The sequence below is a fragment of the Gymnoscopelus braueri genome (assembly GCF_963280865.1).
Source record: "Gymnoscopelus braueri genome assembly, chromosome: 9".
NCBI lineage: Eukaryota > Metazoa > Chordata > Actinopteri > Myctophiformes > Myctophidae > Gymnoscopelus > Gymnoscopelus braueri.
In genome coordinates, this window is record NC_137610.1 from 14501825 (window position 1) to 14528248 (window position 26424).

General features: G+C 43.7%; 1 protein-coding gene across 1 annotated transcript in view; it reads left to right on the top strand.

The window, feature by feature from the left end:
- The first annotated feature begins 4140 nt into the window (after nt 1-4140).
- The window catches only part of igf1ra (insulin-like growth factor 1a receptor), a 135182-nt gene continuing 112898 nt past the window's right edge, over nt 4141-26424 (top strand). Inside the window, exons 1-2 of the mRNA XM_080437891.1 lie at nt 4141-5242; nt 16235-16798. Of these exons, the coding sequence (XP_080294017.1) occupies nt 5149-5242; nt 16235-16798 (658 nt within the window). The 5' untranslated portion in view covers nt 4141-5148. The remainder of the gene's footprint in view (nt 5243-16234; nt 16799-26424) is intronic.

Sequence of the window (26424 nt, forward strand, 5' to 3'; positions counted from 1 at the left end):
TTGTTGTAAAAAAAACGCAACGAAAAGACGCACCAGTGTGCAAGGACCTTAAGGGTCTAAATAGATAGAAAGGTTTCATTGGCAGGTTGAACTTGTGGCACAACCACACTACTAGAATCAGCAAGATTTTACAGAAACTCAAAAACTAAGACTGCCTACTATTTATTATAATTTGATGTTAATATAGTTCTATGACATTTTTGCTTCCCTCGTTATATGCTTAAAAAGAAGAAAGAAATTGAGAACAAAATAAACTCGATGTGCATTCTTGCCCATTATTTAGGCAACGTGACACAATATATTTTCAAGTGAGACTCAACAATATAGTGAGAATGCTGCAGCATAGATTTGTGATCTAGCTGCTAAGCAGGGGTCTTCAACTTTTTTTCAGGCCAAGGACCACTTAGCTGAGAGAGAGATGAACCAGGGACCCCCACTATATATTGTATAAAATTGTTAACCTTTCACTCTGTAATTTGTCTGGTCTTTTTTCCCTCTACACCAAACTATTTGCCCAAAAATAGCCGATACAAGCTCACAACGGCTACGACTACTATCACACATGACACAGTACCTCCTAACTCTGAGACCTCCCTATGGGTCCTGGACCCCCTGTTGAAGACCCCTGTGCTAGAGGGGGAATCGTCTGAAAATGAAATCAGACACATTTCTGATTTAAATTTCAATTCAGAATTATCAATATTATTAGAATTAACACTGCAGTAGATATGCCTACTACACTGGGTAAAACGCGCAGCTGTAATTATTTCTGAACAACTACATTAAATCACAATAAAAATGTGCAACAACGCCCATTCCATCCATGCGCTGTCCAGAGGGTGTTGTGAATGAGACTCATTATATCCCATTCCCTGGATGGTCGCGCTGTGATTGGATAATTGGTTGTCTTGCACCCGCTGACCCGCTACAAACGCATTGAAACGATAGGAGGACAATTGATATGATATTGAATGTAAATAACATCATTGAATGGTGAGTATAGCCATCGGTGGGGGAAAAAGTACTCCCTTTTTTTTTACCAAAGTAAATAAAGTATCAATATGCAATATAGAAATAGGCTACTCTGTGAAATAAAAGTCCGGAATTCCACATTTACTTGAGTAACATTACAAAAGTATTGGTATCAAAATGTACTAAAAGTACCAAAAGTAGAAAGTAGGCTACTCAGTATAAAGAATGTCCCATTTCACAAGTTTTCTCTTAAATAGCCCATCTACGAGCTCACAAGCGATGCCTTGTGAGCTTGTAAATCAGCTATTGTCAAATGATCGAAATGTATACAGGGCTGACGTGGTTAATGTATGTTTTGTAATCAAAATAAAAATCTACAAAGTAGCTAGTAACTAAACCTTTCAAATAATTAAAGTGGAGTAAAAGTACAATATTTGCCTTTGAGATGTAGTGGAGTAGAAGTAAAAGTATTGAACATTGGAAATAGGCCTACTACTGTAAAGTACAAATACCTCAAAATTGTAAATGTACTTTCCACCACTGAGTACTATAGCCAGTAGCCATACAACAACATTTTGAGGAGATTGCCTAAGAAGTTATAGTCTGGAAATGCAATGACAGATTTCCTGGTAAGACAGCCCTTTAGCCTGTTAGATTAGTGAAGAGAGAGAGAGATAGCAATTGACTCCGCTTTAACTCTTGTTTAATGAAACTCTAGTTTTGGTCAGAAACCTGTCTATGGCTAAAGAAGCAGTTGCCTGACAACCAATTAGCTAATCACAGCGCTGCCGACGTACCTCCCAACCATGGGACATAGACTCACTCATGATAAATACGGTCCTAGTCCAGTGCGCACTCTAGAATGAAACTCCGTGACCTATTTTCCTTTGGGCTCATGACGACGGCGTCCAGACTAACATATCATACTGTAAACTGTCAGTGGTTCTCAAACTTTTTCATGTCAAGGACCCCCAAATTGACACTTATTAGCCCGCGGACCCCCATTTGAAAAGATATGCCAGGGACCCCCATAAGAGAAGATTTTTACGGCTCTAGCAGTGATTCTCAATCATTGTAATTTAAGGACCCCCCCAGTTTGACATGCATTAGGCTACGGACCCCCATTTAATGGCATTTCTATGGCATTTCCAATTCATGTTGTAAAATCAATGTAACTCTGAGAGTGTACAAATTAACGGGCCCATTTGGTTCCATTTGTACTCTCAGAGTTACAGACCCATAAGGGTCCATTTGGTTCCTATCCATCATTTAGCTGGGGACCCCCTGGAACCCCCTCAAGTACCCCTGGGGGTCCCCGGACCCCACTTTGAGAACCAATGCTGTAAGTAACACAGTGCTTCTCAACCTTTTCAGGCCGTGACCCCCCAAAATAATCATATTTGAACTGGGGACCCCCCAAAATAATCATATTTGAACTGCATGGGACCCCCCAAAATAAACATATCTGAAGGACCTCCAACCTGATAAGCACTTGGGAGTTGAGGTGTTCAATTCGTGTAACAGTGCACAGAATAGACTGCAACTGCATAGACTTGAAGGTTTGAAATGAGGCCTGTTCAGTTCACCTCATAGGAAAGTAGGTCTCAAAAAACAAACAAAACAACACCACACACATAGACACACACAAGACCATTTATGTCAAAAACAGGCCAGGACGACCTCACTGCACTCTGTGTGATATAAATATATGTGTGTTAAAACAGTCACTACTCTCTACAGAATATTAGCCTAATTGATTGGATAGACTTTTTTTCTTCTTGAATGGTTATTTTAGTTATTACAGGGGTCATAACTGAAGGGTATAGGCCTACAAGTAAAATTTGATGGATGGATAGATAGATGTGTGTTAGGATATTGTTACTGCTACTTTATCGATGACACTTTATCAACATTTGACATCAGATGAGTAATTCAAAATGTTTTATTGTCTTAGAACCATAGCACAACATAGGCTATACAGTTGATAATTATAGCAAAATACAACAGCATAGACCTCCATATATTTCCACTATTAATTAAGTGGCCTGTACCTTTTTTTCCCCCAGCTCTCTGTGTTAAGAACGCATGTTAAAGGTAGGGTAAGTGATATTTTTTTGTTGTTAAAAAGGTTAAAGTACTATATTCTTATAGTAATCATTGCTACAGAGCGTTTGTTCGGTCACAGGGGTCTCTCCAGCTCTTTAGTAAACAGAATATAGTACATTTTCAGGTAGGTGACAACATTTAAGCCAATCAGGAGAGAGCACTGAAAATGCATTTTCTGTTTTATAAAGAGCTGGAGAGACATGGGAGACTCCTTTTACTGAACAAACACTCTATAGCAATGAGTACTATCAGAATATAGAGCTATTTAACACTTATTTTAACCAAAGTAAATCACTTACCCTACCTTTAAGTGAGGTCTAATAAGTCAATACAATCATATATATATATCATATATATCCGCAACAATGCCAGATCAAATTCCTACTATGAACTACATAACCTCCTGGCATTAAACCGCTCCTGGGTTGTGGTGCGCCATGTGTTCCATGTTGGTGTGTAGTGTAAAACTCCACTCCTGCTTTTCCCACAGGCTCTGGGCTACCTTAAACCGTGTCTCTGTCAGGGTTGCCATGTCCGCTTATTATAAGCGACTTTGGGCTTGTTGTTCTGTAAAGTCCAAAATATTGGTGGTTGCGTTTTTTTTGGGACTTTTTTCTAAAGTGTAGTTGCTTATTTGGTCTTGCTTCCTATTGTTGTTTAAACCAGTGGTTCTCAAACATTTTCATGTCAAGGACCCCCCAAATTAATTTGCATTTGTCCACGGACCACCATCTGAACATATTTCGTGCCAGGGGATCCCCATACAAGATTTGTGTTGTTAAATGTTTTGAGATTTCTCAAGATTTTTAATTTTTTAAATAGCAGATCTGCAAGCTCACAACGCGTCGCATCGTGCCGCGTTATGAGCTTGTAGATCGGCTATTTTCAAATCGCCGTAGCCTAGTCGCTTCTTTTTGGGCTTGTTTTCATAGACCCTGGTTGCTTATTCATCTCGTTCTCGCACAACCTGGCAACACTGATCTCTATGTGTGTTTCTGTGTGTGTGTGAGAGAGAGAGAGAGAAGCCGACTCTTGTTTACAGCAGTGATTCTACGCAGGGGATCGAGACCGACAGCCTTTTATACCGAAAGGCAAGTCGTAAGGATTTCTGCTATAACTGGACTTTTCTGGGCTAAACGGATACAGAAATGATCTCTCAAACGGACCCACAAATAGGACATAAATGATTCTACAAACTCCACCCTTAACAGAAGCCATCTAAAACTGGAGGCTGGAGAGTGGAGACCCTCAGGTTCTCTTGCGTGGCACCAAGTCTTGTTTTTCTCCCTGCTGCAAATCCGACCCACGGAAAAAGATAAGAACACGCCGATCGAGGGGTGAAAACAGGGTGAAAACAAGGGGTGAAAAACAGGGTGAAATTGGTGGAACGATCTGTTTTCCCTGACGGATTTCTTCTGGCTCGTCTTGCTGAATGGAATAGGCTGTAAAAGATTTTCATTCATTTTTCTTCTTTTTTTTTTACAGCCACCACCCTGTGGATATCTGGACGTGTTTTTCTATTTGTAACCCATTGCCCCCCCCTCCATACACGGAAATTATTATTGGGCGACATTGGAATTATCTTTGGTAGTGATAATAATAACAACACCACACATCCATCTGTTATTATTACCCAGCCCTGTGCTCGTATACATTTTTACTGCTGTTTTCCAGAGATGGAGACTGAGGATGGGGATTATTACCATCTATCGAGTCAAATCAGTGGCTTGCTTAATGCCCAATCAGCCAAACTATTGTGTGTTTGGCACAAATAACAAACTGTTTTAGCGTATTCGTTGTTTTTTAATATATATATTATATATATAATTCAAAGGATATAATCTAGGCAACAGCCTATTTAAAAAAAAACTGATAACAAGGGCAATAGTGGGTTTGTAGGCTGTGTTGGCCAGACAAGACGTTTTCTCTCTTTTAATTTTCTTTTTGCTCTTTTTCTGGGCGGCTTGGTGTATATAAGCCTATACAAGAATCTTTTAATTTTTACCCACCTCGCCAAGTTTTGTCTTCTTTTTTTTTTCCTTCGGAGACTGGAATAAAATACCAACAGGAATGAGATCTGACACACGGAGGGGTAGCCCGACCTTGTTTTGGGGTCTGATGCTGTCTGTCTCCACGATATGTGTATGGTCCGCATATGGAGAGAGTGAGTATCACGATGATGCTGTTGCTGTTGTGTGTGTAGGGCAGTGGTTCTCAACCTGTGGATCGGGACCCCCAGGGCCCGGGAGGTCTCCACATGATTTTTTAAATTATTATTTTTGGGGTGGGGGGGGGGGGGTCCCCAGGTGACAGTGAAGTGACAATTTAAGGACTTTTAAAACCCCTTTTAATACAAAAAACTAAAACAATACAGCATCAAAAGTAATCAACAAACTATACTATAAAAAACTGGCCGAAATTGTCAAATACTATAAGAAAGAGGCAAAACATTTGGAAAATAGCCGATCTTCAAGCTCACAACACCTCGCTGTGAGCTTGTAGATCTGCTATTTTCCACAATATTTATCTGGGGGATCCCCAGTTCAAATGTGATTATTTTGGGGGCTCACTCACGGCCTGAAAAGGTTGAGAACCGCTGGCCTATACACCAATATACCTGCAAACATGTTGTATAGATCTGACTCTCCCCCAGATGCGTCGTTTTTCGCTGGCATCATAGCCAGTCTAAAATGTCTTGTGTGTCTGGATGATCAGGAATCGGCAGCAATGGCATTGCCATAATTCATTCATTCGTGCATATTTGTTGAAACATGGTCAACAATTATTTGCTGTCTATGTGTGCGTGGGTTCTGTCCAAACGATAAGTCCAAATAATAATCGACCTCATGGGAGCGTCTCGATCCTTATTGCTTGTTGCTTCAAATACATAGTTGCGCTATTTGAAAATAGCCGATCTACAAGCTCACATTGCGACGCGTTGTGAGTTTGTAGATCAGCTATTTTCTAAAGACAATCTTGGAAAATAATTTTGATTTTTTTGTTTTTGTTGAAACATAGACCTATAATAAAATTAAAATAAAACGGTCATCCTCACGTGAGCTGGACTATAACCCAGGTTGAATTGTGTTGTTATTTACAATATCTTATAGGAGCACTACTTAATAAAGGCGTAGTATTGTTTATTCACATTGTAATAGCGAAGAGGTATATACCGGCCACATGTCGCCCAAATCTTCAGCATTGAAGTAGCTTGGATGAATCCATGGACCACTGGTGAAGGTTACTACGACCATGTGGCCATTTTGCATTTCCTAGTGAACATGCAGGGGGACTAGATCTTTTTTTTTAAAGACCACGAGTATTCCACATTAAAAAAATGCTTTGGACACATGGTTTGACATTTGATTCCCATAAAATAATTGAAACTATACGTCTAGTCTGACGAACCGAAATTACATTTTAGTAGGCCTAGTCCTATGGATAAATACATTAATTAATCTAAAATGAAGCAGCATTCACTAGGCCAGTGGTGCTCAACCTGTGGGTCGGGACCCCCCAGGGGGGTCCCCACATGATTTTTTTGGGGGGTCCCCAGATGACAGCGAAGTGACAATTGAAGGGCTTTTAAGACCTTTTTAATACCTAAAACAAATTACCATTACTTACAGCATCAAAAGTAGTCAACAAACTATACTATAAAAACTGGTCAAACATTGGCCCAAATTGTCAAATAATAAAAGAAAGAGGCAAAACAAGGTTTGAATTGTGAGCTTGTAGATCTGCTATTTTCACAATATTTATCAGGGGGGGTCCCCAGATAAATGATTATTTTGGGGGGTCACAGCCTGAAAAGGTTGAGAACCACTGCACTAGGCTACTGTGAATGGTGAATAGTAGCCTACCTATCGTTTTGGTTTCTTAATATAAGGTAGATTTCTTTAAAGAAAAACGTTTTAAACATTTCATTTGCTGGAATAATATAGCCTATAGGCCCTATATTGAAATAGTAGCCAATCTGCATTTCACATGTTACAGTAGGCGAGTGGCTGATGATGTAACTATGAAACTTTTATTACTTCCTGAATGTAAACCACGCGTTCCAAGCGATTAATGTGATTATAACCATGTAATATGCGTTTGACTATTTCCCACGCCATTGTTTTTGTTATGTTTTCAAAGCTTTCAAGTTTTGAGTGCCCTGTGCTGCTGCCATTCACATGACCTAACTTTTCTAACCTAACATACGTACCCTAATGATCTACTGGGCTATATTGTGAGCTTTTAGTTTGCCTCTTGTTTTAGCCACTGATCTTTATATTTAGACATTAGCGTTATCTAACGCATTGAACATGTAGTATTAAGCTGCTTAGTGGAATCTCCAAGACTAAAGACCATGTGCCGGTCTGAAAGCTCTAACAAGCACTGAGTCATGTCTTGAAAAATCACTGTGCCAAATAAAGAAATGTGAAAATAAAGGGTTTCAACCATAGCAAATACGTACAGGGCCTACACACACTTTATATATTTATTTTAGATAAAATATAGGTCTTATGTAACTGGAAAGTGTTTATTGTCAAATATTGTTCTTCAAATAAGTGGCATTTCGTTTTTTTCCCAAATGGATTCTCTAAGTTATAATAAGTTAGTTTACTTTACACCAAAACTCCACCATCACTTGACTTCTAATCAATGAAACAGGAAAACATGCATTTGAAACGGCACGGTGCAGCTTCACTGCTAGAACCCACAGGTTATGGTGTGCTGCTTGTCCACGGAATATTTGTGTAATTTATGTGATTATGTGTATGTGTGCGTACATGACATTAATGAGTGTTTGTATGCTTTGAGGCGATGTGGGACGGTGAAGATAGCTTGACATGGGAAAGAGGCGTGTGACTGACCTCTATTTGCATTCCAATAGAAGAGAAACTTCATTCAGGCCTATTGACCAGTAGCTGGACCAGAAACACAGGGCGGGAGGGGAGTGGGGGGTCTTTTCACTGCACCCCACTGGGCCACAGAGACTCGACAGCAGCACACCAACACCACTTGGGGGTTGGGGGTGCAAAGATGTTACTGTTGAACTTTGGGGTGCTGTGGTCATTCTCCGTCAGGCCATTCAGAACAAAGAGTTCAAAGACAAAGGAGCTGTGCAGAATATCAAAGCAGAATTCAATTTCCCCCTCTTTTTATTATTATTATTTCGGTCTGAGGTTCACTTCACTGGACTACGAGGTCAGATTTTCCAGGTTTTATCATCGCTTGCCAATGCAGATAGATGGAAACTAATAGTTGTCCGACGCATAAGAAGAGCTGCGTTAGGGGCTGAATACTTTTTGCCCTGTGCGTTTTAATAATCTGTCCACACCAATAAAATGTAATTAAGCTCCCTTTTAACTCTCACCACAGTAAACTTTCCATGCCATGGCTTCCAAGTATACAGCAAACAAGTCTCCATGATTCAGAGAGAGAGAGAGCGGGAGAGAGAGAGAGAGAGAGAGCAACTGAGACTCTGTGTTTGGAAATAGAATGTACAGAAATACACTCGCAAGGGAAACAGACATGGTTTTGTTGATTGGAAGAGTAGAGAGTTTGTGAACTGTTTTATTGGCTTTCGCTGTTCACACGGGCGGTCTCTTGATGGCCTGGCGGCACAGGCTGATGGCTTTCTCCAGTTGAAGTTCAGCCCTCATCTACCAGCTGGCACATGCTCCTTTGGTCCACCATAGGTCAGTGTTTGACTCCGTTGACTCAGTGGTTTGATGTGTCCATGAGGGAAACGAGTCATATGGGATTCAGAATATAATGCATAGCTGGAATCTACCTGTAGAGAAAGGCATCGCTCGACGAAGTTCTGTGCTATTTGAAAGTACTTTACACACTCATGTGTCACCAGAGACATCGGTCCAGGCAGGGGGTTGTATGAGGCATCTTCGGTCTGTCCTCTTCTGTGAGGACACACCAATGTTTCTGTTTGGTTATTTATGAGAGGATGCGCCGCTCTTGAAAACCTTGAATGGCAGTGAGCGTTCGCCACGCTCGCACAGATGAGGAGGGGAAAGTCAGACTGCTAACTTTGCATTTGACAGACAGACACCCCTTCTGCTTTTGCCGTGGTGGGTATAGAATGTTACGGTACAGCCCCCCCTCGTGACGGGTTCAAGTGACTCAGATGTAAACGCAACCTCGCTCACTCTCTCCAAGGCACGTCGCTCCATCTTGTGACTAAGGTTATCTCTCCCTCTCTTTCTCTCCCCCCCTGTCTCTCACCCCTCACTGGCTTCATGCCCATCCCCCATCCTCCTGGCTCAGCTAGGGTGGTGGTGTTGCCGGAATGCCGTGTCTCACCCCCGGCCAGGGGATGTATTCGTTGTATATATACTGTATATCCCTATGGTGTACATTGTGTGTGTGTTTGAGCATTGTGTGCAGCTCTCCGCGTACTGCAGCAGTGAGACAGCCTGAGCACACTGGCATACGCCTGCGTGGAGATATGAAAGTGTGTCACTGGGATAGTTTGTGAAAATGCAGTCAAATGTTGTCCTATGGCTCCTCCAGACTGCCAGCTGAGGTTTACAATGCTTAATTAAACACTTTTTTTCAAGTGGCCTATCACTGGATTTGCACACATGCAGTCTCTGGCAAAAGGCACACACTTCATCATCGCGGACTGCCGGCTTAACAGCCAATGGAGTATTGTACAATTTGCGATGATTACAAATGTTAGTCCTTCTAATGGATGGCACTCACTGTATCAATGGAGAGCTATTAATCAGGAATTGAATGCGGACCTATCACGCACTGAGGACGATAGGTTTCATCAATTAAAAACATGGAGACAAATGTCTCATCATACCAGGGCTAGCAGACATTTGCGATATTCAGAGAGTGCAAGGCGCCCAAACATATGACACTAAATTATCGTAATAAAAGATGGCAGGCATGTGCGTGGATGTCATCTACCGCCCCTCCAATCACAAGTACCCCCACCTCCATCCCAACGCTGTAAGAAAGAGAGACTGTGTGTGTGTGTGTGTGTGTGTGTGTGTGTGTGTGTGTGTGTGTGTGTGTGTGTGTGTGTGTGTGTGTGTGTGTGTGTGTGTGTGTGTGTGTGTGTGTGTGTGTGTGTGTGTGTGTGTGTGTGTGCAGAGAGAGAGAGAGTTGTCATGGCGGGGAGTGTAGTGTTACTGTTTGGAGTGTGATATCTGAGCCAGCGTGTTTGAAGTGAGGTCCACTGAGGGGAAGTTGTCCACCAGATCGCTGGTCAGATGACTTCCAGTATGCAGGGGATTAGGGCCAGTTGAGGTGGCAGGTGTGAGGGAACAAACATGACTGGCCAGTGACTGCTGTAACTAGTGCCAGCTGTCTTTTGAAATGATTGTTTTTCAATACCGATTCTGGTTGCGATACTTAAGAATTGGACGGCAGTTGTAATGTGATCCCCGTTTCTTTCCAATGCCCGTCTTTGTTGCATAGAGATTACGCCATTCCGTGTTGTGACAGGGTAAAGCTGTTGTGATAGAGTAAAACTGTTTACTGCTTAGAATTTCGCAGCATTATCAGATCTTTCGCGAATGACGTTCTAAGGAAGCAAACTAGTTACATTTTGGAACGAGTTTGCATTATGAAGCTTTTGCAGTCTTCCTATCTCTTAATGCCTTTAAATGAATATCACTATCAGCACACGATAATCAGTATGCATCAACAGCCAGGTGTCCCGTTTCACGAGACGCGGCTTTTACATGTCGTTAGTAGGAGATGGACATCGCATCTCTTTAACATGTGACATTTGAGCAGGCTCTCTATCATGTGAGATGTAGCCAGACATTTGAGCAAAACGAGCACGCGTATACTTCCTGCAGCACGTTTCATGTGAGGAGGAGGAGAGAGGATGCTAATGCATTTGGATGGACAGGAACTAGAGGGTTCTCAAATCCAATAAGGTTCAGCCGTAGTGCTGCACTTCCATCACATAAAAGTTGAGAGGCAGGAGCTCGGCTTCCTTTCTCTAACAACCTTCCTGGGGTTGACAGCTGGATAACCGGAAAAAAAATGATACGTACAATTATGTCCATTCCCAGAATGCCCTCTCTCTGTGTGCCCTGATAAACAGGTCTAGAATTTGCGTAAAATATTCACAGATATTTATGCATGTGATAATGACTTGGCATTTGTATCAGAAATGTAAAACATATTATATTATTTTCTAATATTTTGCATACATGCATTATTCAACCACTTCCAACCTGGCGTCCCTATTTTGGGCATGCCATTATAGGTGAAAATGTAGAAAATGGCCTATTAAGATCTTGTAGATTGGCTATTTTTGCCATGCAAAACCATCATATGGCTAAGTATTAAAATTACGCTTAAAGCTGCACAATGTAACTTTTCTCTTCTACCCCGGATTTGAACCCCGGTCTCCTGCACAAGTGCTGAACTTTTTACCGTTGAGCTAATAGAGCCTGCATGCTTGCTCGGGATAAATTGAATCTTGACCTTCAGGTCAAATTTTGTGTCAAACCAGAAACAGGATCGTGTCAAAGAGGTCATGTCTCACCTAGACACGGGATCTAAATCAATAGAAGAGCAGGGAGACAAAAGTAGAACCACCCCAATTGCATAAGTTATATTATTTCTATTAACATACTCTACCATACAGATTGGACAAAATTACAATTTATTCATTAAAAAAAAACGTTCCATTACATAATACATAGCTAAGATGTGGTCATCGTTCCTAATATAATTTGCCACAGGTTATTAGGTGCATCAGCTCATTTGACCCAGTGGGATTCATGTGCCATACACATTTTAGAGGAATACTATGTATAGTATGCGACTATTGCGTGTGTGTTTGTGTGACGTGATGACATTCCCGCGGAGTGCCATGGCAAGGTTTATCAATCATAAACATGAGCCAATGGATCCCATTACGCTATGGAGATATATGTGTGTTTACTCAGCAGTGTGAAGAGCAAAGAGGGAGGGTGGGGTGGAAGGGTTAGCGGAAGAGACTCAACATCTATGCCGTTTCATCCATGAGTGAGTGCACCTAGCTATACGCACATCACCATGAACTACTATCATAACGTCATGGTAATGTACACCGTAAAATCCTCAGCGCTAATTTTTACATTTGTAAAACCTCATTGTTAATTCATCCTTTTTTAACTCAGCGAGTGTACAAATGTAACCAAATGCACTCTACTTTACGGGTCCATTTGATTACATTTGTAAACTCCTTGAGTTAAATGGATTTTACCGTGTAATAATGAACAAAGCTATCTTGAACCTTATTGAAGGCATTCACTGCCCTCATAGACAAATAGATCTAATGGCGAGCTGGACAGATGCCTGACGGCTTAGCTTGAGGCAGCAGCCTACTCAATCCTTTTGCAAGGAAATGATTGGAATTCCTGGTACTTAACATGGCTAATGAGTAGAAGAAGGGAATCACAAAGAGGAGGTGTAGGGCGGTTTCCTTCCTTTCTTAACTTTTCTTTATTTCTTTTTCTTTCGGATTATAAAAAGGTATTTGAAATAATAATAATAATAAAAAAAAACTGAAAATACAATATTTAGCACTAGCGGACAAGAGAACAATACATCTGCAATAAATTATGGTAATTCCTGTACAGCAGTTTCCTGTTCAGGAGTATTTAAAATCATTAGCTTTTTTTCAATTTTGACCGGTGGTTTTGCATCAATAGGAAAGCCACAGATAGCTACGCTTGGCAGAAACCTTATTTCACCCCCACCACAGTATATATATCCCCCCCCCATTCTCTGGCCAGACGCCCCCTGATTTTATTAATGCCTCCATCAGGAAGTGAGGCCTAGAGTTTCTCTTTACTAACAAACAAATTAGTCTTTGTATTTGAGTGGCCCCACCCCCTTCTCTCTCTCTCTCTCTCTCTCTCTCTCTCTCTCTCTCTCTCTCTCTCTCTCTCTCTCTCTCTCTCTCTCTCTCTCTCTCTCTCTCTCTCTCTCTCTCTCTCTCTCTCTGGCTGCTGGGGAGGAGGAGCTGGGAAAAAAAATCTCAATGAAACAAAGAGGACATGCAGCTCGATGGCTCACAAGTGGAGCCCAGGGGCATTGGAGTCGATTGGAGAAAGCAAATACTATTTTCAACCGGAGTAATAATTTCCGTTCTATATTTGGAGAAGCGAAACACCCCGACAGGAGCAAATAAAGCCCATTCATGGCAATGAACGATGTGCTTCCAATGTTTTGTAGCACATCAAATACAAAGCACTTCACGCACAGCCTCTGCTGTCACTGCTGAAGTGGATCTAGTGTATCTTTAAGGGTATTTGAGTGTATGTATACACAAACACACCGTTGTTCAGTGTGGGACAAATAGGTTACTTACATTTGATTTCGTAAACTCCACAGTTTTTTACCGTTTTGATTAAAGCTATTGTATGCCAAATGCCCCAGTCATACAGTTATTACTGTGTGACTAGCCTTTGAGGTTCAATCAGTGCTTCCTTATAGTCTCCGTGAGACAGTGTTTTGACAAGGATCAAAGACTGTTATTAAAAACATGGCTGTTTGTCTTATTGGACAGGCCCCATGACAGTGCTGCTCGCTGCGAGGGCATCCTAAGCCTGTAAGAACATAACAGGTTTAGCTAAGGAGCTCATATACGTCAAGGCCTTTATTCTGCTGAACCTTCCCAGCAGCAACATTTCAAAACATCCTGGAACCTGTTTACGATGTACCAATTTCACAAATTTGATCTTTAAGCACCTTAAGAGGATTTTTGCATGTTGCATATGTATGTTTTTTTTTTGTAAGAAGGGGGGGGGGGGGGGCTCTAATGCTTGACAGCGAGTCCCCAGTTTGATTCCAGGCTGGACAGACCATTTTCTGCATGTCATTCCCCTGCGCTCTCTCTTTGCTGTCTTTCTACACTACTGTACCTGTCAATAAAGGCTCAAAAAAGCCCCCCCAAAAGTTTTTGGCTGGTAGTGGTTACACTGGTGCATATTTAGCCCATTAAGACCTGGAACGCATCTGTGTCACTTTTTCATTTGAGCTAAAAAGCATTATTTTACACTTTGGCTATTCAAAAATAGCAGATCTACAAGCTCATAGCGCGGCACCGAGTGCCGCGCTATGAGCTTGTAGATCTGCTATTTTTGAAAAATTGTGAAAATGTGTGCAAATCTTTGAATATATATACCGGTATTCTTTTAAAGCTAACATTTTTAACTCCAATCTTTGCTTCTGGGGGTCCCTGGAACAACATATTTTGAGGTGGGGGGGGTCCGTGGCCAAATACATATAATTGTGGGGGTCCTTGACAATTATGAAAAAGTTTGAGAACCACTGATATAGACAACTGTTGGTATTTAGAAGACATTTGTAGAATCGGCTTCAGGTCTTGATGGGTTAGTCTGTGAGAATACCCCTCTCGGCTGAGATGCTGTCAATTCCTAGTTGAAGTAATGGACAGGCACAATTAAAAGCAGAGATGATTGTCATCAATAATAGATGGCGCCTTTGGTGTGTGTGTGCGTGCGTGTGTGTGTGTGTGTGTGTGTGTGTGGTGTGTCAGAGGAGGCTCCAGGCACTGTGGTTTCAAGTGTTGTTTTCTGTGTGCGGAGTAGAGATGGATTGCTTTTTTCAAATGCCGGGGTCATCCGAGGTGACAGAGAAAGGCCTTTTTACAGAGGAGGAGAATTCTACTCCTCAAACAACGCCATGGACAGAAAGTTTATCCTCCACAACAACAGTGACAATAGTCTTTGCGGCAATATTAAGTTTGACATTAAAGATGGTGCTCTCCTCAGTTGACCCTGTTCATGCGCGTCTCTCCTTTGTTACGACAAGAACTCCCGTCTAAAGACGGTGTCATTTCAGACCATAGCTTCTCTCTGGGAGGGGAGCGAAACAAAGGCAGGAATAGTGTCTACCGTGACACAAAGCAACAATAACTTGGGAATTCTGTACAAAGTAAGAAAACAGGGACTGCACTGCACGAGAGCTGCCTTTTGAAAGCTGTTATGCAGTGCTTGTTTGTGTGTTGTCTGGTGCGTTTACTTTACAGTACAAGACATGACATGTTGGTTGCAAAGTGCTAGTCCCGCCACCTTGACTAAAGGGATTTTGCACTTTAAGAAGATTATTATCATGGAGATTTTCATGAGAAAACTAATCTCTATACTAATCTATGAGCATCTATGTACTATGCCATATACTATATATATATATATATATATATATATATATATATATATATATATATATATATATATATATATATATATATATATATATATATATATATATATAATTCATTATCTATCAGCATTAATTAGTTCCTCTCAAACAATTATATAACTTTCAGAAAAACTATCTACCTCTCATCTACGTTAGTCGTGGAATCGTGACAACAGGAGAAATTTGTTTTTGTTTTATTTGTTTAATTTTATTTCAAGATTTTGTAGCCAGTTTCATTTAAATAAAAAGGAAGACACACCGCCATATTTATATAACATAAAACTACCGAGAAAGCACTGTTGTCTGGCTGAATCAAAGCCCCTCAAAAACACGACTTGTCTACTACCAATAACTAATAACTACAAAAAATAAGAGAGTATGGCTTTCCAGCCATTTTGCCAGTATTTGATTCTAGACTAGCACCAGCCTCAATGCAAGACAGAGCATTATTTAATGTTAAACAGAATATTGGTTGATGTGTCCCAAAATTAATTAGATTATTAAAGCAACAAAACTGAGTGAAAACACTGGACGTGAAACGGAGGTTTTTATGTCCTGCTTCAAGCGTGTAGTGTGTTATTCAAAATGGCAGGTAGTATACAAAAGTCTGTTTCAAGCTCGAGGCTTAGACGTTTCATTGAGAATTTGTGTCGAAGCTTCAAAGTCCCCACCAAAAAAGGCATTTGGGACAGCCCTAATTCCTTCCTTCCTTCCTTCCGTTTTTTCTACTGATTTCTTTAGACATTTAATGCTTTACTTACAGTGTAGAGAGACAGGAAGCTAAGGTTAGAGAGGGGGAAAGATGTGAAACACACGTCTCCGGACAGAATCGAACTGGACATGTTGCAGTAATTGTTGGCCGCTGTACAGCTCTCCTTTCTATCAAGAAGGATGTGTACCATTGTTGGATGGAGACAGTGCCTTTGCCTCTCTAATGTGTGTTTCTTTGTTGTGTGTCTTGCAGTCTGCGGCCCAGGCATCGATATCCGCAATGAAATCAGCCAGTTCAAGCGGCTGGAGAACTGCACGGTGGTGGAGGGCTACCTGCAGATCCTGCTCATCTCCGACAAGACCAGCAACCTCAACCAGGAACTCTTCCGCTCCCTCAGCTTCCCCAAGTTGACCGTCATCACCGACTACCTGCTGCTGTTCCGCGTCTCGGGCCTCGACAGCCTCAGCACGCTCTTCCCCAACCTCAGCGTCATCCGCGGGCGCAACCTCTTCTACAACTACGCCCTGGTGATCTTCGAGATGACCAGCCTCAAGGACATCGGCCTGTACAACCTGAGGAACATCACGCGGGGCGCCATCCGGATCGAGAAGAACCCCGAGCTGTGCTACCTGGACTCGGTGGACTGGTCGCTCATCATGGACGCGGAGTTCAACAACTTTATCAGTGGGAATAAGCAGTCCAAAGAGTGCGGGGACGTCTGCCCGGGCAACAACAACAACAACCCGCTGTGCCGACGCACCATGTTCAACGATAACTACGACTACCGCTGCTGGTCCTCCAACCAGTGTCAGAAAGGTACGTCAACCAGCAGCATGTGACCAGCAGCCTGTTTGCTTTAAGAAAAAATATCCTCATTTTGCAACAGTGTTACGGTTGTTTTTCTTTTACCCCCAATAAGCACGTTATTCTGTGGTATTTTGTGAGCGTGTACGTCTTGTGATGCAAGCAAACGCAGACGCACGCTTTGATCTAGGTAGGTGGGTTTTGGTGCTCACAAACACTCTGAAGAAATTGTGCATTTCTTCATCGGTGAACAAATCCCATGAATCCACACGGGTGTTTTCTCTTCATTCCTGTCAGGCTGCAGGATTGTCCACGGGCCAGTGCAAACATCTCTTCTCTGTTCATTATAGAGAACTTGTCTTTAGATCAGGCTATTTGTGGAGTGAGGGATGGCTGCAATATTCAGCACCAGGTATTAGAAAGGCAGACTCAGTTGAGGTTAGAGTCGCTCTGCCAAGAAATGAGCTCGTCTACCTGTCTGGACCTTGCCAGTTAAATATTTGCCTTAGGGACTGTTGGCAATTTATGGAAAGGGGGTATATGGAGGAATTTGGGGGAGGGTCATCCTTGTTTAATTTCAGCCCAGAGGGCAGGGTCAGGCATTTTCTAAAACAGTTCAGTGGAGGGTCATGTAAGTTATATAGTATGTTGGAATTTTGATATTTCTCCATATGCAGGTCTGAGTCCTCCTATTCCACATAGTAAATCACATCTGTTCGGATTTCTCAGTCGGGTTTTTTAGCAGCCAGCGGCAACGTTGCTCCTCCTCAACACTATTTCTCTGAGTCAGACAAGGCATTAGAGATGGGGACAACTAGGTCAGCTGTCTTGGGTCCTTGCCTGTTCAAAACTAGAGGGCAGTTGCACAATACGGCGTCATATACTTGTCTCGTAGCCCTTTTCACACAGACTGTATTGCACAAGGAGAGGCTATCGCCACGATCATGATCACATGCAAAATCTAATGTTTAGGTTTGTGTTTTTCATTTTGAGGTGTGTTGCTATAATTAGTTTTTATTTTATTTTGTATTGGTTATGTACATGGAGGCTCTTGTACAAATCCTTTTGAAAAAAGCTAGCACTTGATTGTCCTATTAGGTCAGCAATCATATCGTTTTGGTGTCGACTGACTAATGGAGGGCCATTAGTCGTTTTTAAAAGGCTTCAGGGAAATTCACAGCAAACATTATTTTTACTAGAAGAACGGTCACCAGTGTTTGAGGGCTGATTTACTTCACAGGCTGCACATAATAACAAAAACACCACCATACAGGTCTTCACGGTTCCACCCGAACTGAAAACCAGAGACCCAGCCCGAGACATGTATGGGTTTGGGTCCATCATTTTGGACCTCTGAAGACCTCTAATACAAAGTATTATTATCTGTGCTGCTGAAAGAGGCACATTGAGCATTCACAAGCATTCTCTCCAGAAGAATTATACACTTTTTAACTTCCAACCTGGCATCCCTATATGTCATTATAGGTGAAAATGTGAACTTGTACTAGAATGGCTATTTTCGCTACACACGGCACCATCATGCTACAAAGTATATAACGGGGCATAAGTGGTCAAAATGACAAAATGACAGTGCTTTACTGTCCTTGTGGTGTATTATGAGACGTTCAGTAATAACTTGTCATGTGGCACATGTCAAAGCAGAGATAATGAGTTCATGGAAAGAAAACTTGTCATGGCTCTAGCATAAACGAAGGTTTATAAGCTGTTGACATCAAGCAGTGCCTTAAGGTTTGGCTGAGTTGTTGTGCTAGTTAGCAGATGTTGATGTAGAAGTAATGTGCGGGCGAGAAGGTGATATCAGTGCCAAGGCATGGGCAGGCTAGGCTCCTGTCGCCCTCTATTTGTTTGTTTTGCCTCGACTTTTACACACTGTGGTATGACTGGGCGTCTGCTCTCTCTCTCTCTCTCTCTCTCTCTCTCTCTCCCTCTCTTTCTCTCCCTCCCTCTCTCTCTCTGAGAGACTGTCTCCGCCGTATCTCGGTGGCGTGGCGTGAATCAAAGGTATGCAGAGATGCAGTGTTCTCGCTCGGGCAAAAAGCTGATGAGGTCGACCTTGAGGCTACAATGAAAACAAAGTTTCAACTCCTGCGAGCATCACCTCCCCTTTTTTCCCCTCAACAGTTGATGGTGGGAAAATGTTCCCCTCAAGCCCCTTGTCTATTGAAGACCTGTGTACAGCTCCCATGGTCAGTTGGGAGTCTCAAACACCGACCCCCCCACCCCCCACCCCCGTCAATCCCTCAGAACAAATAGTGGAAATCAACCTCTAGTCCCTTCCTTAGTGACCACCCCTGTTTCTATAGACCAGCTATGGTGTTTACTGTTGTGTTCTTGTTTTCGCTCTGACGGGCCATTTAGTGGACCGGCGGAGTCTTGGAGGTGCGCTGCTGGAGCTTCCTGCGTGTTGTTGTTGCTACTTTATAGAGGCATTCTTCACTGGTTGGTTATAGTGTTTTTTTTTTTTATCCCCATCATTTAACCCATTGAGATCTGAGGGGTGATTCTACTTGATGCCTTCTAAATCAGTAGTTCTCACACTTTCAAGAGTTTTCCAAAATAGCAGATGTACCTACTATCTGCTATTTTTGAATAGCCAGCATATAAAATCTAAAAATGACACGGATGCTTTCCTGGTTTTAATGGTTTCATTGTGGAGATCCTTTATGCTCCAGAGCCATTTTGAGCCCGTTGCCAAACATGTCATTTGTGTGTGTGTGTGTGTGTGTGTGTGTGTGTGTGTGTGTGTGTGTGTGTGTGTGTGTGTGTGTGTGTGTGTGTGTGTGTGTGTGTGTGTGTGTGTGTGTGTGTGTGTGTGTGTGTGTGTGTGTGTGTGTGTGTGTGTGTGTGTGTGTGTGTTTGTTTGTTTGAGGGGGGGGGGGGGACTTCTTAAATATATTAAGTTAATTATAAAATGGTATAATTCTGAGGTTGATATCGTCTGTATTTTTTACAATATTTTGACGTATTCTGCAATAACATTCAAGTCACAATCCAAAATGGATACACATAATCTTACAGCGCAATTCTGTTGTTTTCTGAAGAGACACAGCCTGGGCAACGTTTCAATACGTTTTCTATACACTAGCAAAATCCTCAGGGTTAATTTAACTCTGACAGTGTACAAATTGGAACCAAATGGACCCGTGTGAGGTCTCTTGAGGCCTAAGCAGAGTTCAGGGTAAATGGATTCACCCCAAAGGGCCTTGACACATCGAAGCTACAGATAAAAGCTTTGGGCAACCCCACAGCAGAGACAGAACGACGGGGAGCAACTGAAGTAATAATAATAAGATGAAGCAAGGATTAATGATAGTAGCAACAGAACTACTTTGGGACGCCGGTTAATATTCAGGGCTTGAAGCAGAGATGAGATTTACCCCCTCTTTCCTTCTCTCTCTCTCTCTCTCTTTCTCTCTCTCTCTGTGTCTCTCTCTCTCTCCCCTCTCCTTCTCTCTCTCTGTCTTTGAAGGCAAGATGTGTCTACCTCTCTCCCTCCCTGCTCAGATTCCTCCCCCCTCTCCCTTCGCCCCTCTGCATAATTGTCTTGTTTTTCTCCAGTACAGATGTTCCTTCAAGGGCATGCAGTGGTTTTCTAGTCAATACGGACCAGTCTCCTCTTTAATTACAGTACATGGGTAGGGAGTGCTGTCTCCCCAGTACACTACCCTAGCCTGTGGGCCTTCCAGGCAGGCTCACCCAACACAACTCCTCCTCCTCCTCCTCCTCCTCCTCCTCTTCTTGCGTGTTTGTTTGCTCACTAGATGCAGATTCAGACAACAGCTCGCCGACCGGGTAAAAGCTCTCACTGGGGTTAAATTGCTGTAGTTTGTAACTGTTTCGGCTGTTATAGCTCGGTACGCTCAGGAGAGGGCATGTGCTACGAAGGCACCCGCTGGCTGGGAGTTTAAGCCAGGTTAATGCCACACTTGTGGCCGGATGGAAGCGAGTGGGAGTGACCGTGTCGGGGAGCGGAGATTGGAGCAGAGGTTCTGGGGTCCTTTCTTTGTGGCTGGAACACAGGAAAATCATTGCCGTTGGTTTAACTCAGAGAGTGTAAAAATTGACCCACTTTGGTCAATTTTTTACCCTCTCAGATTTAAACTTAACGGCAAGGATTGTACTGTGCAGCGATGCGCGGAGAGGCCCCTAACTGAGGATCCGTGTGGATGAGGGCCGCTGAGGGGAAATGTCAGAGAAAATGTCAAGTATACGAGCGCGCCGTTGGCGAGTGCTCACTAACACACACACACACACGCCCCGCAGGCTTGAAAAACACACCGCCCCACCCCCGCACCCCTCCTTCCCTTTCCCCCTCCTCTCCTCCCACTTTTTTCTTTCTTCGCTCCCATCCTCCTCCCTCGTAACATCCCCCCCCCCCTCTCCTTCATTTATTTCTTCTCTTCACACTTCCTTTGTTCCTCTTGTCTTCGTCTTCTCAGCGAAGATCGCTCCGTGTACTACCCTTGTCAGTAGTGTTACTAGTGTGGTTTTGTTCTTCTACTCTCTCTCTCTCTCTCTCTCTCTCTCTCTCTCTCTCTCTCTCTCTCTCTCTCTCTACCCCCCTCACTCTTCCGCCGGTCTTATCAGGGGCTGTTAACAGCTCCGGCTGTCGGATATCTCTGCTGTTTACTTGTCGGAGGCATTCTCTCATCACTCCAGCGGCGGCCAGCCCCGCTTGTTTAGCCGAGCCCCGCGTGTTCCTGTGTGTGACACGGTGTGTGTGTGTGTGTGTGTGTGTGTGCGTGTGTGCACGCTGCTGTTTGCTTTTAAAACGGGCGGGTCCCGTGACTAAAGTGTGCTCTCTGGCCATGCTTTGAACAGGCCTCTCAGGTCTCTGTGTCCCAGACAGGCATGACTTACCACCTCCCCCCTCCCCCCACCAACACACACGCACACACCGCACACACGCGCACACACACACACACACACACACACACACACACACACACACACACACACACACACACACACACACACACACACACACACACACACACACACACACACACACACACACACACACACACACACACACACACACACACACACACACACACACACACACACACACACACACACACACACACACACACACACACACACACCACCACCACCACCACACAGAGCAGAGCCAATACCCATACGAGGCGCGCCTCTACCCCTGTTCACAGCTATACACGCACGCACGCACACGCACGCACACATGCACGCACTTGCCTGTCTTCACATAGCTTGCATGTCTCCTTTATGTGTTGGAATATTAACTTACAGTATGCTCAGCCACACAGGCACTCACTTTATTCAGACCCCCCCCCCCTTAATCCCACACCCCATTACGCACAAGTGATTTGAAGAACCTCTCGGAGAGTGTCTCTGAGTTACATTAACACTGAGGATTTGACTGTGTGATGTCCACAAATGCTGTAAACCGATATTGATTTTTGCAAATGGCAGACAGCCTTCTGCCCCCTTTCTGAAGTGTTTGATAAATCAAAAAATGTTAATCATTGCAATCCTGTGGGACCACGGACAACCGTGCCGTCGTCGCCATTCCTTTCTAACAAGGCAAATCTCATGGCGGTGCAGTCGGGTTCATTTCAGGGTTACAACTGTGGAACAAAAGAGGAAAAAGAAAAGACGTGTGGTAGTATTATTATGTTGGACATTCAGTCCATTAGCCTGGTTGAGTGTCAGCGCTGTTGGGTAGTGAGGGGAAACCGGCCCTGCTATGCCATGCAGAGCCTGAGCTCTATGTCCCTGTTCTGAACCCATGCAGGCACAAACCCAGCAGAGGAAAGGCATTTAGGAGCCTTGGCAGTTGTTGGCAGAGATCTCCTGCTTAACCCTTTAAGACCTGAGAAGATTCTAGAAATGTCTTCTAAATCCTAAAAAAAATTTGGAAAAAAAACCCTTTTTTTTTCTCCTCGATTTTTCAAAAATAGCAGATCTACAAGCTCATAGCGCGGCACTCGGTGCCGCGCTATGAGCTTGTATATCTGCTATTTTTGAATAGCCTAAAGAAATCTAAAGTGACACAGATGCGTTCCAGGTATCAATCCTGAGAGACTTCTTTATTTTTTTTTGCATCTGATAATCTGTTTACTCCTGGTATGCCCAGAGAGACCAACTTGATATCACTGCTCCCAGCACTCTGACCTGACTGAAGTGTGACTTCTGTGATTATAATAACCATCACAATTTCCTTAAATCACTGTGTTACGAACGCACAAGAAAGTGCAAATGAATTAAAAGTATACTGTTTGTGGAGCAATCTGGATGAGCCAGATGTACCAGCTATGCAACACATCTGGAATTGAACCGTCTCAACATTGGAAAACTTTGAATCTGGAAGGGTAAAGAGAAAAAAAAAGAAGAACGTCCATGTGCGACCCAGCAGATCATTCGTTTGTACAATTGGAGTTAAAATAATAACCGTGCACCGGGTCAGCTATAGTACGATTTGTCCTTATCTTCTTTTGTACTGTGGATTGTTTTGGTGGCTAGCTAGACTCATTTGTCTCACAGAGGAATTGTAGGTAAGGAAACACAAATACATGTTATAACAAATGGCCCAGCTTCTCATCCTTCATGGGAGCTTTTTGTGTATGGATTTTTTCCCGCCATACGCAATCTCAGACAGTAGCTGGTTCTCCTGGTTGACGAGATTAGGAGTGTTCAGGAGCGATTGACTTGTGTAAGAATTATGCCTCCCGGCATTGTGCGGTAGGCTATACTGGAGCTATACGGCGTTATTGATACATTATGTACAACGCCTATATGTTGAATTGGATGGAAAGAGTCTGCCCCTTTAAGCGAGTATATAAGGTAGACATTCCTGCTGGCTTAGTCACTGCAGTTGTGAGGGGATAGAGAGGGGAAAATACACAGTGCAAGCTGTATGTGCAGACACTTCGTGCCGGGACATACGGAGACTGTTTGTATGGAATGAATAGGAGTGAGACTGTTGACAGCAGTGAGGATATGAACGTGGGCGTGGTGTATTTGTGTGTGTGTGTGTGTGTGTGTGTGTGTGCGTGTGTGCGTGCGTGTGTGCGTGTGCGTGCGCGTGTGCGTGTGGCATCATCTGTCTGTATGGCTGTCAGAGCCAAGGTACAGGGATGTATCTTCTCTTCTGTGATTTGTTTGTCATTAGATTTGTTTCTGTTTTTTTGTGTTGAACCAACACAATCGCGCGGCCGTTCTCCAGGACATGCAAGGGGCTGCGTTTCAATATTGAAAGGCATTTTCTCTGAGGTTTATCAAAGGGCTGTGGTGAGGGACAGGATGCAGGCAGGCAGGCTTGGAGAGCTCGGTGCTTTCCTGGGAGAGAAGGGGGGTGGGGACGGGGTGGGCGGCTATGGTACAGTGACTCAATGCCCATGCATCCTTCTCTTCCACCCGGCCCCACACTCCGTGTGCCGCTCAGTTGTGTGTGTGTGTGTGTGAAGGCTCGGGGGGGGGGGGGGGATTTGCTAAGCACCCGTGTGCCCCTCACGATGCCACTCACGCCATTGATCAGGCCCGTTCACGTACCGTACGCCTTCCCACAAGCCCTCACCGCACTAAACGGCGGCCTAATCAGATCCATCATCTTCTGCTCCGCAGCCTCTCTTAGCACCGGCTGCTCATTCCGTGGGTCACCACAGCTCCTTGGGAGCAGGAGAAAATGAGTCTGGGAAAGAGAGAGAGAAAGAAAGAAAGAAAGAAAGAGAGAGAGAGAGAGAGAAAACAACAGAGAAAACAACGTGGCTAGTGCTGTACTCTGCTCTAGCTTACCGCCATGTCAAAGCCTTGCTGCACGCCCAGGTTTGGCTAACTCCTCGGCTAAAGAGCGGAAGAGCGCAGCGCCGCCACACATTACAGGAGATGGTGTCCGACGTCCGTATGGGATCGATCTGGGGGGGGGGGAGCGGAGGGGGGGATGTAATCAACATACAGAGACGCACTCGTCCCATTCAGTTAACCCCAGCCTTGCTGGCACGATGTGTGTACGCTTGCTAGCGCGCCCTTGTCTTTATTATTTCCCCGGAGGACTGGAGAGACTATCGATTCTCTGTGTGGCTACTCCGTGGTGCCATTGAAAATAAATAAATTAGAGAAGGCAGGCACAGAGCTCCCTTCATGGCAGCCTTGTGCGTGAAGACCCCCCCCAGCCCCCCTTCCCCAACTCGCTCTCTCTCTGTCTTTGTTTTCTCAGACGCTTATGTCTTTTTAAAGAGCGGTCGGGGGCATGCAAACTGACAGGCCGTAAATAGGGTTCTGTGTGAGCTGAGAGAGAGAGAGAGAGAGAGATAGATAGAGAGAGGTTGGGGAGATAAAGAGAGAGACGAGGAGAGAGAAAGAAAGAGACAGAGAGACATGGAGAAGATGGCTAGAGGACAACGGATTCCCCCCTGCACCTCACTAAGAAAAGTTTTATCTGCTAACAGAAAACATTGATCAGGCACAATACTTCAGTCTGCTGTTCTTATGACATGGGAATAATGAAGTGGTACTAATGGCAGCGGCATCCATTTCATTGTCCAACTTTTCAGTTATTCGCTTGCATAAGAGTGCTTCTTAACTTAAACCCTTGCCTCTCCATTAACAAAAAAGATTAATATCGCGTTTAATTACCGTTAATCACCCAACAACACATTGCTACACAGTTGCGCATCAATAACAAAAGTTTGGGGGTCTGCATTCCTGAGTGCTGACAGTAGTTCCTAGTGTACATGTGTGGGCGCGCGTGCGAGTGAATGCGTGCAAGTATACATTTGTGTGCCTGTACGTTATGTGTGTATTTCGGTCTGTCTCACTACATTCCATGTACACCCCCCCCCCCCACCCCCTCCTTTGCGTTCCCTCTGCTGGCCTCTGCCACATTTCCTCCCATCTAGGTCACATTCATAAATGTCATTCTTGAGGACTTTTAGCAGGAGATCTTAATACGTTGGCCCATAATAGAGGCCTTCTTCACTGAACTACCTCAGAACCTGAGCTCTCTCTCGGAGTGAGGGAGGGGAGGGTGTCTGTTTGCTTACAAATAGTTTTTCTGCTCAATTGGTTTTATTGGTTGCCTTTGGACTTTTGCGAGTCACGGGGGCGCGAGTGGCGAGCGCGATTGGTCAGAATTGGAATTCCGCGTTACCTCGCGCGTTGATTCGTTTTGAGTTCCTCCCAAAAGCTAAATTGTAACATATTCTGTTTCCTTCACAGCATGAGCAGAGTGCAGTGAGACTCATGAAAAAAGCCACACGTGTCGACAACTGCTATTGCTGAGTTTGAAACGTCGACGACAACCGTGTCTTTTCTTGGCGTGATTTCAATTTGATTGTGGCGTTGGAAAAGTTCATTCATGATGATATGCTTATACAGTGTGTTATTGTCCATGTATGAACAGCAGGGCCTATTGTCCATTGATGGCTGACCCTGAGAGTTTATCCGACTCCTGTCCTCTGTGGCCTACAAAGGACTCCTCTCAAAGTGCTGACAGATTGGCCCCTTTTCCAAGGTTTTCCTCTCATAGCCTTGATTGACCAAAATAGGACCTGTGTCAAGCTGCTTGCCTCCTAAGAGACACGATGGCACACGCATGCGTGCGCACACACACACACACACACACACACACACACACA